The sequence below is a fragment of the Hemibagrus wyckioides genome, linkage group LG29 (assembly GCF_019097595.1).
Source record: "Hemibagrus wyckioides isolate EC202008001 linkage group LG29, SWU_Hwy_1.0, whole genome shotgun sequence".
Lineage (NCBI taxonomy): Eukaryota > Metazoa > Chordata > Actinopteri > Siluriformes > Bagridae > Hemibagrus > Hemibagrus wyckioides.
In genome coordinates this window covers 3160409-3174836 of record NC_080738.1, presented here as the reverse complement: position 1 = coordinate 3174836, position 14428 = coordinate 3160409, and the positions used below count along the sequence as shown (strand labels likewise).

Below are 14428 nucleotides of genomic sequence, written 5' to 3'. Positions count from 1 at the left end.
CCAGTGAAAGCTCCAGTGAAATCTCCAGTGAAAGCTTCAGCTCCAGTGAAAGTGTCAGTGAAAGCTTCAGCTCCAGTGAAAGTTCCAGCTCCAGTGAAATCTCCAGTAAAAGCTCCAGCTCCAGTGAAAGTTCCAGTTCCAGTGAAATCTCCAGTAAAAGCTTCAGCTCCAGTGAAAGTTCCAGCTCCAGTGAAATCTCCAGTAAAAGCTCCAGCTCCAGTGAAAGCGCCAGTGAAAGCTCCAGCTCCAGTGAAATCTCCAGTAAAAGCTCCAGCTCCAGTGAAAGCTCCAGTGAAAGCTCCAGCTCCAGTGAAAGCTTCAGCTCCAGTGAAAGCTCCAGTGAAAGCTCCAGCTCCAGTGAAAGCTTCAGCTCCAGTGAAAACTCCAGCTCCAGTGAAAGCTCCAGTGAAAGCTTCAGCTCCAGTGAAAACTCCAGCTCCAGTGAAAGCTCCAGTGAAAGCTTCAGCTCCAGTGAAAGCTCCAGTGAAAGCTTCAGCTCCAGTGAAAGCTCCAGTGAAAGCTCCAGCTCCAGTGAAAGCTCCAGTGAAAGCTCCAGTGAAAGCTCCAGCTCCAGTGAAAGCTCCAGCTCCAGTGAAAGCTTCAGCTCCAGTGAAAGCTCCAGTGAAAGCTCCAGCTCCAGTGAAAGCTCCAGCTCCAGTGAAAGCTCCAGTGAAAGCTCCAGCTCCAGTGAAAGCTCCAGCTCCAGTGAAAACTCCAGCTCCAGTAAAAGCTCCAGCTCCAGTGAAGGCTTCAGCTCCAGTGAAGGCTCCAGCTCCAGTGAAAGCTCCAGCTCCAGTGAAAGCTTCAGCTCCAGTGAAAGCTCCAGTGAAAGCTCCAGCTCCAGTGAAAGCTTCAGCTCCAGTGAAAGCTCCAGTGAAAGCTCCAGCTCCAGTGAAAGCTTCAGCTCCAGTGAAGGCTCCAGCTCCAGTGAAAGCTCCAGCTCCAGTGAAAGCTTCAGCTCCAGTGAAAGCTCCAGTGAAAGCTCCAGCTCCAGTGAAAGCTCCAGTGAAAGCTCCAGCTCCAGTGAAAGCTTCAGCTCCAGTGAAGGCTCCAGTGAAAGCTCCAGCTCCAGTGAAAGCTTCAGCTCCAGTGAAAGCTTCAGCTCCAGTGAAAGCTCCAGTGAAAGCTCCAGCTCCAGTGAAAGCTTCAGCTCCAGTGAAGGCTCCAGTGATGTTTAGTTTGCGTTAGTACGACAAACTGGCTCATGTTCATGCGTGAGTTGGGCTGCGGATGTCGCTGATTGATGATGTAAGCAGCAGAACTTTTCTTTCTTCCGTGGGGATTTTGTTTACTCGCAGTTCTGTCCTTCATCATACAATCATCACATTTCTTTTTTCCTTTCTTTCCTTCTTTCACACTCATTTCTTGTTTGGTTCCTTCAACTTTCTTTCTTTCTTTCTTTCTTTCTTTCTTTCTTTCTTTCTTTCTTTCTTTCCTTCTGTTGGTTTCTCACTTTTTGGTTTATGTCTTTCTTTCTATACCCCCCCACTGTATCTTCCTCGTCTCTCACTTTCTGTATATTTCTCTCTCTCTCTCTCTCTCTCTCTCTCTCTCTCTCTCTGTATCGTCCTTGTCTCTCACTTTCTGTATATTTCTCTCTCTCTCTCTCTCTCTCTCTCTCTCTCTCTCTCTCTCTCTCCCTGTATCGTCCTTGTCTCTCACTTTCTGTATGTTTCTCTCTCTCTCTCTTTCTCTCTCTCCCTCTCTCTTTCTGTATCTACCGTGTCTCTGACTTTCTGTATATTTCTCTCTCTCTCTCTCTCTCTCTCTCTCTCTCTCTCTCTCTCTCTCTCTCTCTCTCTCTGTATCGTCCTTGTCTCTCACTTTCTGTATGTTTCTCTCTCTCTCTCTTTCTCTCTCTCCCTCTCTCTTTCTGTATCTACCGTGTCTCTGACTTTCTGTATATTTCTCTCTCTCTCTCTCTCTCTCTCTCTCTCTGTATCGTCCTTGTCTCTCACTTTCTGTATGTTTCTCTCTCTCTCTCTTTCTCTCTCTCCCTCTTTCTTTCTGTATCTACCGTGTCTCTGACTTTCTGTATATTTCTCTCTCTCTCTCTCTCTCTCTCTCTGTATCGTCCTTGTCTCTCACTTTCTTTATGTTTCTCTCTCTCTTTCTCTCTCTCCCTCTCTCTTTCTGTATCTACCGTGTCTCTGACTTTCTGTATATTTCTCTCTCTCTCTCTCTCTCTCTCTCTCTCTGTATCGTCCTTGTCTCTCACTTTCTTTATGTTTCTCTCTCTCTTTCTCTCTCTCCCTCTCTCTTTCTGTATCTACCGTGTCTCTGACTTTCTGTATATTTCTCTCTCTCTCTCTCTCTCTCTCGCTCTCTCTTTCTGTATCTACTGTGTCTCTCACTTTCTGTGTATTTCTCTCTCTCTCTCTCTCTCTCTCTCTCTGTCCTCACAAATGTAATACACTCACATCACTACTTTAATGAAAGTTTCATTCAGGAGAAACACACACCATGTTCAGGTTCTGAGACTGTAACTACACACACACACATAAGCGTCTGCCGTAGGGGCCGATCAGGGCGTTAGAGTAAAGCGGGCCGAGCCGGAGGGAGGAGAAGGGCGTGGTGGAGTTTATTCTGTCCTGCATTGTGGAGGCGTGAGAGGTTTTCTCTCCATCCAGCGAGAAAGGAAGAGGCCGAGCCGGCGACATCTCAGAAACAATCAGCGTCACGCCTCACCGCAGCTTGGTTAAATTATATGCAGATATGGCCGAAGTGTCGGGGCCTTTCTTCACCTCGGTGGCCTGACTCGCGGCTTTTCCAGCCTTAATCCTGAGCGCAGGGGAGAAAAGCGCTGCCTCATTTGCCTAAATACGAGAAGGCCGAACTTAGACAGGAGTGATCTCTATGGCAACAAAAAACATCACTTCATATTTCCACAATTAATGACATTTCCAAATATCTCCTTCAGTAGATATGGTGAGAAGCAGCATTTAGCATCGGATTTAGTATTATTTTTTCAGCAGCCCATTATTTGGCTTAAATTTGAAGCCTCTATAAACATGACAGACAAAACCATAGAGCTGATTAAAAACGGAAAAATCGAGCTAACCGACATTGTTGGAAAATTATGATCATCAATCACATTGTGGTTAGATTTAGCTTGTATAGCATGACCTCCTCTAGCTAACTTGGAAGCCATTTGATTCCCGTCTTTAGTCTATTCAGATATGTTCATCGCCAGAAAATTAGAACCTCTGCAAAGCTAAAAAACTAGCCAGTGTGAAAGACGAAAGAAATCAGATTTCTAGGTACTAATATATGTCCTGACTGGATGTTTGTACATCACAGGAACAGGACGGGTAAATAATTATTTGTGTGTATTTGTGGTTAATAATAACCACAATGTTCCCCCCTCTACCACCTGTTATTGACTGATCCAATTTGTTGTTTGCATTGTATTTAAATATAGGTGGAAGAGTCCAAGTCAATGAAGGGGGGGATGCTTTGTATTTGGCTGAATGCTCTGGGAAAGAAGCTTATTGTCTATTTATCTATGAGTCTTATACCAACTAACTGATCTGCAGGCTGGTGAAGTGAGAAGGCTAACGTGGCTAAGAAGAAAGGGAAGCTTTTAGCCGCTAGTCTCCAAGGGAGGAAGTGATCTGGCTTTATGTCTGGTTTTAGAAGGAGAAATCTCTATTCTCTAAACAGCAGTTTCATCAGTCATAAGGCTGTATTTATTAACTGTGCCCGCTAACTATTTTCTTTATCAGTAATCATCATGCTGACTGACTTTTCAGATTGGTGTGAATTCATCATATTCTTTTGTTCCTTGGAGAAAAAGACGCAAATTTACCAACTGGAACTGGAAATTTGAGGCATTATTGAGCCTTTCTGTGCTAACGTCTCTCGCTCTGTAGCTCCAGTTTCTGATCCGATAATCAGTTAAATCATTTACATATGTAAATGTGGTTGTTTACAACAACAGAGGATCTGTTTCAGCATCTGAATTGGCATGGAAAGTAAACCTCCACAGTTCAAGTCGCCTGCTGTGATGGTGCCACAATTTATTCTTAAAAACACTCCGGCTTTATTGTACAACCCAAAATTTCAGAAAAATTCTGAAATATTATTAGAATTATTATAATTTTTTTTTTTTACAAAAACATGTTTATTAAAATTGAATATCTAGATTTCATTTGAAAGGTGCACATATAAATTAAACACAAATACATAAAAAAACCAAAAATAAATCTACAAAGCGACGTGTGGCGTCGTGTGCAAGCTGTGCGAGTGGCTCATGAAGTTCATGTAATGGTGATGGTCCAGTCCGTGCTGCTGAGGGTAGCTGAGCGCCGAGCCGTGCCAGGATAAATGGCCGCTGTGGCTCTGCTGGAAGACGGGTTCGCTCGGGGTCTGGTGGCACTCCGGCGGAGAACGTAGCTGACACAGGAAGTCTACAGGCTCGGGCGAGGAGAACGCAGACTCGTAACGCGACCCAAACACGGGTTCGGAAACCACCTTGGACTGCAGGAAGGCCAGGATGCGTGCGTTCTTGTTGTCTTTGGTCTCTGTGCGCTCCACCGTGGTCAGGTAGTGCACCAGGTTCTTCATGCACTCGTGGTAGCCGTAGTGGAAGTAGTTAGCAAACTCACTCAGGAGCTCTCCTGCAGACACGGCCACACCAAATTCATATATTAATATGAATATATTAATATTTATATTTACAATATATTATATAACATAATATACAATTTTATATTATATATTATATATAATATTTAATACATATTGTAATATTTGTTATTACAAATATAAAAATAAATTATAATTATATATAATTATCATAATAATAATATTAATAATAATAATAATAATAATAATAATAATAATAATAATAATAATAATAATAAAAATAAAATAATAAACCAATATAATAATATTTATATATTGGTATGTATATATATAGAATATATTATAGAATGTAATTATAAATATATATAATATATTATATTTATAATATTTAATATATATTGCCAGTAAATTATGTACACATAGATTATATATTTTTGATTGATTTAATTATTTATGTTTGCTGAATCGATTAATGTCAGTTGTTGCTTTGGTGTAGATACACAGATACTATATTTAGAACTAATGTAACATTACCCTGTGATTTTATTATTTAATACATATTCAATAACTCATGTTCTTATGGACTCCATATATCAGGCACTGAGTAGCCAAATATTAGAATAATGAATTATTACAGTAGATTTGCTTTGATTTATCTGTAAGTCCTGTGATCATAAACCTGGTCATTTATGACCCCAAACTAATCCCAACTTATAAAGACTTTCATAAACTTCCCATTAGGATGAATAAAGTATCTATCACCATTGCCATGGATGATGCAAATATAAATAAATAAAGAAGTTTCAAGGTAAAAGATGGAGAGAATGTGGACTTACCTTTTTCTCTCCCGCGAGGAAAGTCGGCTGAGTGCAGAGCCCGTAGGTACTGGACAGTCATCTCTAATATTTCTGCCTTCTCTAGTTTTCCACAGTTCTATAAGATAAAATAAAATAAGATGAAATTAGATGAGAAGATGAAATAAGATACAATAAGAAACAAAAGGTACAAAAGGAGGTTTTGGTGTGAATTTATACTCCTTCCCATACTGACGGATGGATGTTAAAAGAGTTACACACTAAATGCAGCACAGATTTAATTACATTAAAGGTGGCCCTCCACCAGTAATGTGTAGGGCTCGTGCTGTACCTGTTTGGCCAGGGCCATGGGGACGGTTTTGCCCAGTTCATTCAGACAGCGGTTAATGCGATCTCTCCTCCTCTTCTCGATCACCTTGTGTGACACCGGTGTTCTCTACAGGAAAAACAGGGAAAGTAGTGAAAAATACTGCTGTGTGTGCGTGTGTGTGTGTGTGCGTGTGTGTGTGCGTGTGTGTGTGCTGATACTGATTCTTTTCTAAAATCCTCCTACACTCCTATTCGCTGACATTTAATAATGTTTCTTTCATAAAACATGACGCTGATGATTTTTTTTTAATCTCTCTCTTAATAATATTATAATATTAATAGTATAGCTATAAATAGTTCTAAATGAGGCTATTTATACATTATAACATACTTTCTAGTGATTATTGACGGCAGACACGGACTTTCTCAAACAGACTAGATGAGAAAAACAGAGTTTTTGATAAACACGTTCCAATTTCTGCTTTATAATTAGCGAATTAATCTGTTTGTTATATGCAACAAACGCCAATTTGCGCGTGCGTGCGTAAGGGCTTCACGGTCACGCGCTGGTTTCCTTAACAAATGTTTTTTTTTAATAAAATATAATATTTCGTGCACGTATACAACCGTGCTGTATAAAACCGTTACGCATTAAGTGAAATAATATACACGGTGTCATGTATTTTATTTCAAAACTCCATGCACGCGCTGCTTTAAGGACACGCGCGCGTGGTTTGGGTCGCGACTCTTTTGTCGCTTCGAAGTTAATTAATAACAGCTCACATTTAATAATCGAATCTAATATGTATCTGTTAAATTTTTTATTATTATTAAATCTTCTTTGGATTTTCTACTTTTTCAACAGAACCCTTGCTCTTAGAACATGAATGGGTTTTAAAGAACCTAAATAAAAACATCACGAGTTTTTTTTTTTTAATTATTATTAGTAATCTGTTATCCAACAAAAATAGATCAGTGAAGCAAATCCTCTTGGTTGGTTGGTTAGTTTGATTATGATTATTATTATATAAATATTTTTAATACACGTACACAAACTGAACAAATCGAGTGAATGTCGCGCGCGCGCGCATTTTGGAGCACTTCTTACCTTGCGGTCCTTCATCTTCGAAGCCATCATTTCTTTGGAAATTAAAAAAGCAAACAGTTCTTGAGTATTTCTGCCAGTGATCCAGAAGATTTTCTTGCTGTTCACAGTGCTGTAGGTTCCTGTATCAGAGTGAGACTGTGACTGAGGTGTGTGTCTGAGTCCAGTCTCTTTATAAAGCGGATTGTGCGCATGCTTGGCCTCCCAAATGAATCCTCAGGGATTAAAGGCGAGAAAGCTCCTTTTTTTGGTTAATGTGCTCGCTTATAGGATCAGTTAAAGTGAAAGAGAGTGGGGGGGAACCTGAAACCGTGGGCTCGAGAGTGTAAGGAAAGGGGGGCAAGTGCTGTTTTGTTAATCCACGTGGCTATCTCGGGGACACGTGATTATTTGAAGGGACGTCATCCGAGAGCGCGCGGAGAGGAGACCGCAGTCAGTGCGCGCGACCGAAACCCGCTTTCTGGTTGTCTTCCAATCGGGTTCTAGGTGTGGGCTCGTGCGCTACACCACCAGACTCCGTTTTAGCAAGAGCGCTGCCGCGTGCGTGGGCACGTGAGCACTTGGTTGGTACATGTTTCAATCAGAGCGCACTTTTGGTGCCATCGTGTCAAAAATGGTGCACTGCTTCCTTACTTTCTATAAAGTTCGGTTTGGGAAACATTGGTTTAGACATTGTTCCACGATCTAATGCTGTGCACATTCTCGGGAAACATCTGGTGCATGTGGTGTACCTTTAAAATTATAATAGTAATAATAAAATGTGAATAAAAGGTGCCTTAGTGGCCCTAAGGGGCACGTTATGTGTCCTAAATTACCACCACCACCACCATCACCACCACCACCATCATCATCATCAGCATCACCATCACCACCACCACTACCATCATCTTTATTACCATCACCACCACCATCACCACCACCACCATCACCACCACCGCGACCACCATCACCACCACCACCGCGACCACCATCACCACCACCATCACCACCACCACCGCCACCACCACCACCATCACCACCACCATCGCCACCATCACCATCATCACCACCACCACCACCATCATCACCATTGCCACCACCATCACCACCATCACCACCACCATCGCCACCACCACCACCATCACCACCACCACCACCATCATCACCACCACCGCGACCACCATCACCACCACCATCATCACCACCACCGCCACCACCACCACCATCACCACCACTACCATCTTCATCATCACCAATATCACCACCACCACCACCACTTCCATCATCATCATCATCACCATTATCACCACTACCACTACCATCATCTTTATCCCCACCACCACCACCACCATCTTCATCATCACCAATATCATCACCACGACCATCATCATCATCATCATCATCATCATCACCACCATTATCACCACTACCACTACCATCATCTTTATTCCCATCATCACCACCACCACCACCACCATCATCATCACCAATATCATCACCACCAACAACAACAACAAGGAGTAAACTTTTTTTGCCTGCATTTCTGAGAGATTTCTGAAATTTCATAATTGCATAATGCTGCAAAAATATTGTCACTACCTAAGTCTCCTTTCTTTAGTGTGCACGTGATAATGTGATTCAAGGTCCAAAATCTTTGTAACTTTCTTGATAGTATAAATGTTCTTTATATTCATAAAAGATATGGTGGTGCCACGAGGAAAAGAGGCAGTGAGTGTTTGAGAGTGTATCACAAACACGGGTTCGACTTTTTCTTGGAATCCTCTTTGTAGACTTTAGCGGTTCCCCCTGTGATGATGCATGATGACTGTATCGAGGTTGTACACTTGCGCCACATTCTCCTCGTGCACAATTCTGGTGCATTTCAGGGTTTCGGTACTTTGCTTTCTGCGTTTCACTTTAAAATGATCGAGAACTCTTCCACAAACACGCGCTGTGAAGTGAACGTGCTGCGGTTTGGACACTTAACTTTTAATAGCGCTGGTTCTCTCGGTGCACGCGCGCGTTTAGGGACGCAAGTCCTTTTGGCGCAGTTTACGCCGATTTTTTTTTTTTTTTGAAAGCCTGTCTGCTGTCATTGAAGTAATTAAGCAAAGCCTATAATAGGCTGTTCCGCCGTGTTGGACAGTAGACGCTTTTTTTGGAGTCGGAGTGTCTCTGTGTCCTCCTCCTCCTCCCTCCGCTGTGTTCACACGACTCGGTGACACGGAGATCTTTCACGCAAAGCGTGTATTTTACACTCCCAAGCCTCGGCAGGTGTGTGTGAGGGACCTCTTGGGCCTGGCATAGCCTCCAGACACACACTCACACCGGGCACGCCGGCTTTTTCTTCTTTTTTTTTGCGCGCCCTGCGCCACAGCGATGATGATGATGGGTTTTTTTTTTTACACCCACCACCTCTGGACGGCTCAATTTGTATCCTATTATCCTATAAGAAAATGTCTATTGAGCGGAATGAATGGTTGCACTGGGTCTAAATTTTAATAAAAAGAAGAGAGCGAGAAAGAAGAAGAATGACGGAACGCAGCTGGCCCCCTGATCCCCCATCACCTGCGCGCCCCTATTCATTTGCCCTAATTTCGCTCAACTTAACCAACTTGGGAAGGACTCATTCGGGCATTGTTTGCCAAGGGTGAAGCTTTCTGATCGAATTAACACCATGTTTTGATCCGGTAAATGTCATTAGAAAGAAAAAAAGAAGAGAGAGAGAGAGAAAAAAAACAACAGTCGCGTCCAGAAGGGGGTCTTTGGCTACAACGCGCAAAAGCGCACAAAAGAACTTCTCTTTTTTGTGCGTGTCTCCGTGTCCCCATGTTGCCCAAGTTCGTGTCCGACAAAGGGCATTATTTTATACTTGAATACATTTCATACAACAATCGGCTGTTTGTTTTTCTCCAGCCATATTTTCACACCGGGGTTAAACAACGGGGGTTTATTGTGCTCGCCGCAGCGCGCGCCCTCCAAAGCGCGTTTCTGCTCGTCTGCTGCTGTTTTAATCTCCAAACACTGAGCTGGGTGTGTTTTGTGTGTTTAAAAAATATCACACCGTTTCTGTCTTCCAACCAGTAAAGTGGGGGGATGGCGTAAAAATGAAGAAATAAAAGATTTCTTTTAAGAATAAAAGCTTCTTTGGATAGCCTATCTGCTGTGATACAGAGAGAGAGAGAGAGAGAGAGAGAGAGAGAAAGGCACTCAGTGAAGTAGACTAAAAGCAGAAAATCCCATTAGTTTGATTGTTGGATTATTTTCTAGCACATAACGTACATACTTCATAAACATCCAGTCTTCAAGAACTTTGGTGAAACTTTTCGGAGTTTTGGTTGAAGGCACAAAGCCAAACGCACGAAAGTTTTTCCTTAATACTTCCTCCGATAATCTTATTAGTAAACTTCGATAAAAATTTCGATATAGAATGTGACACTGAGATTACAATCGCCTATTTATTTTATTAAGCGATATTCGGTGTTTGTTTTAAATGCGTCCTGGAGTGCAAAAGTTCATTTGTTACCCTGTGATCATTCTATAAACTTGTTTTTTAACTAAATCATTGCTCTATAATTAATACACTCCTGCAACTTAATGCATATGTCAAGAAGTTTTAAAGAATTGCAAAATCCTGTTTTTTTCTCTCTCTTTTGGATTGATTTTGTGAACGTGACATGTCCAGGAGGCACGCGCACATTATTTTTGTTTTGTTTCTTATTTAGCCCTAATGATGATTTATTCAGTCTGTTATTTTCATTTAATTACGGAAACTTTGAATTTGTCATTTTTTAAATAGTGATTTGTTCCAGATGCGTATTACCGTGTGTTTCCAGAACAAATATTTTATTTATTTAATTATTTATTTATTTATTTTTGTCCGGGTGGGAAAAAAGTTCATTCATGTCATCCTAAGGTTCAAGACCTTATGCACGTTCCAGGCTTGATAAAGGGCTTGTTGTGTGATTGATTCCAGAAATAATTAGCAGAAATTAATGTAAACGCGTCTCATGGAGACAGAGGCGTAAAAATAATGAACCTCACTCACGTCTTCGAGCAAAAAACCCAGTGCGTAAAAATGTGACTCCAGGCGTGTAAATCAGTGCAGTGTAGTGCAGGGGCAGCTTTTTAAAATGTATTAATTAATGACATTTTTAACATTTATTTGCTTCAAAATGATGTGAATAATGTATTGAAATGGTCTAAGTGACTGGTTATTATCGTTTTGTGGTCAGCTGTAAGAGTTAGGGCAAGCTATTAGGCTGTAAATTAATCCATAGATCAATAAATAAAGTCAAATCTGATTATTTCTCATTTTATTTTCTTTGGTTTAAGGATTCATCAAGAAGTCTAAACATGCCTGACTGACCCTGTAGCTTAAAACACAAAAACAGCAGTGTTCATTTCCCCTAATAAGCATTTTTACTCCAAGGTTACAGACAAGGGTATAAGGTATAAGGTTTCTTTCCTGATTGAAATATGAAATGCTTTATTATTTAAAGCTCAGTGCACACAGTCCTGTCGTGTCCTTCACACACTGAGCAGTGTTTATAGAAACAGAGAATAATTTACAATTAAAAGTACAAAAGACGTCGAACGAAAAGATGATGATGTGTTTATTATGAGTTATTATTATTATTATTGTTGTTATTATTATTATTATTATTATTATTATTATTATTATTATTATTATTATTATGGTCATCATTATTATTGTTATTATTATTGTTGTTGTTATTATTATTATTATTATTATTATTATTATTATTGTTGTTGTTGTTGTTGTTGTTGTTATTATTATTATTATTATTATTATTATTATTATTATTATTATTATTATTATTATTAAGGCAGTAAAACTTTTAAAAAATGACAAAATGTTCAAAATAATATTTCTCAAAATATCATTACTGCACTATAGCAGAACTTGTGCTTATTTATAAACAATAATTTTATTTACTTTATTTTTCTAACATTAACAATAACTTAAAACTATAACACTTTTAATAACATTACAATATTCATAATTTATATTGATATATTTTCATCATTTTCACGTGTGGACTGTAAGCTGCAGTGTACGTCATGTTAGATCTCCCCATCCCCCCCCCATTTTCCCCCTCAGTGGAATGGTCCGTTGCCATGGTGTTTTCCTGCAAGCGCCAATCAGAACGCGATATCTGCGTGAAACAGAATTCGAAATTGTGAGCAGTGAGTTAGCATGTAGCACGGAGCGGAGATCTGCTGCTTTACTGCGATTTTAATGTTTAATTAATTAGCATTTCCTTCATATATCCCCGATATTCTCTCTATACCTTTATTAGTTTACTTGTTAGTCAACTCTGTTACCTTATAACGCTTTCTTCTGACTTTTAGTTTAGCGCACTTTTGAAATTTAAAGGTATTTTTTTATGTTAGAGCGCCCCCGCGTGGACGATAATAATAATAATAATAATAATAATAATAATAATAATATCTCAACACCAAAAAATTTTCTTAGTTGTAAATTTTAACGACATGAAACTCATTCATTTGGACTTGCTAATCATTTATAGCAAGATTTTCTATGCATATTTATATATTTAAACTTGTGGAAAAAATAGCATTACATGCAGCAATGGGCCAAATAAATACATTAAGAATAAAAACGTGACAAAGCCGGTAGTCAATTATGTAAAGTAAATATCAATATACATAAATATATCTTAAAAATAAAGATTGAAATGACCTTTAAGAGCTGTAATTTTATATAATTGTGACCTAAATAAATACCTCTACTTTTACTACTATTACTACTACTAATAATAATAATAAACACCTTGTCTGACTGTATTTTATATAATATTTATTACTCTCCATGTGCATTCATCTTTAGATTAAAAAACAAAAAGGTTGACGGTTTGTCTGGAAACTTGAGGCAATGTCTCATGCCCAGATCAGGTGAGGGTCCAGTGATCCTTTGACATGTAGAATAGGCTTATTTGATCAAAATATATTGGTCCCAATGTAGGTTTTGGGGATTATGCACAGCAGGCCTTCATGTGAAACACAGTGACCCGCGGTGACCTCGGGGCCCAAGCACCGTGAGTCCGTCTCACATTAATGCACACAAAGAGTGTTGTATTGAGCCCATAACAGCCTTTTATCTCCTGTATACACATGCAATCATCTCTAACTTTCAATAAAGACACAAAATTTGTGAGTTTATTTATTGACACAGACACCAACATTACAGACTACAGTCACAAAACTACTGCAGCCGGAGCTGCACATGTTACCAGATTTACAGCACAGCAGCAGCAAGGAAACAAGTTTTACACAAAACCTGTCTAACACAAAGTTAATGTGCGCCAGATGCTAACTTCTTGTAACTAATTTGTGTGTGTGTGTGTGTATTGTAAATCTTATATATTGATCTAAAGTGTCCCTCAAAAAAAAAAAAAAAAAAATTTAAAAAGAATTTTAGAAAGTTAACAACTACCACTTCACCACAGAGACGGTTTCCATGTAATGCGGTTTCTATCCACTAGAGGGCAGTGTTTATCTAGAAATGACTCATTAAACATAATTTAAACATAGAAATTATAATTCATGAAATATAATGACATAAAATTTAATAATTCTTAATACATAATTTATATAAAAAATAATAATTCGTTACGATACGTGGAAGCATATGATTTAAGTAAGAGATTCCACTGAAATGACCAAAGCTTTTCAACATTTGTAAATTCAGAGATTGTAATACTGTTTTATTTTAAGTTTTGGAAAAAATTGGTCCGTTTGATATTTTTTAGTATATTATTTTGTCCGTTTTTGTTAGTCTAATGAGAACGCGAATGATGAGGGGTTGAGTAATTTCACATGGCGGCTGTAAACGCTGAATTTATCCACTAGGGATACTGTGCACTGTTTACACCACGTGTTCATCCAAATAATCCATTTTCAAACCATAATTTGGATAAAATAAACAAAATAAACATATTTCACCTACGAACAAAAAATAAATAATGATCCTATATATATATATATATATATATATATATATATATATATATATATATATATATATATATATATATATATATAGGATCATTATTTATTTTTTGTTCTGGATTATTAATATTAAAAACCTTTATTTTTTCATAACCTAATTCTAGCTTATATACAGTGGCAGGCTTGTAAACTCTGCACATTTTTGTATAACACTAATTACAATTACTTTAAATAAGCATGAACGTATTTTTTCCCACTTATAAATGTAGTCCTTGTGCACGTTTTATATAGATATTTGATATTTTATATCCCATTTCTGTGCGTGTGTTTGTTAAAAAAAAAAATTTCTAGGCCATTAAAAGTTTAACTAAAGATAAAATGTCATTTTTTTTTTAAAATCTTCTTCATTTTGTGTACCGGCAAACTGAGTGGTGAATCAAATTGACAAGAATCGACACTCTGACTGTTCGATTCACTTTAACTTATCTCCTGTAGTTCAAAAGAATCGAATCACAAAGTTGATTCGTACGGCTCGTCGCTGCTAACGCCAGTGAGAGCGAGATCCAATCAACGGGCCACATGTGAGCAGAGACCAGCGTGCTGGCCAATCACAGCGCAGGAGGCGGGTCTTGTTGCG

The 14428-nt window shown here is 39.0% G+C and overlaps 1 protein-coding gene across 1 annotated transcript; it reads right to left on the bottom strand.

Moving 5' to 3' along the window:
* Window positions 1-4206: 4206 nt before the first annotated feature.
* On the bottom strand, window positions 4207-7010 carry helt (helt bHLH transcription factor). Its single transcript, XM_058385267.1, has 4 exons — window positions 6820-7010; window positions 5734-5838; window positions 5424-5520; window positions 4207-4619 (listed from the first exon to the last, which is right to left on the bottom strand). The coding sequence occupies exons 1-4, from the start codon at window positions 6847-6849 to the stop codon at window positions 4207-4209; spliced, it is 645 nt and encodes a 214-aa protein (XP_058241250.1). The 5' UTR covers window positions 6850-7010.
* Between the last annotated feature and the right edge of the window lie 7418 nt (window positions 7011-14428).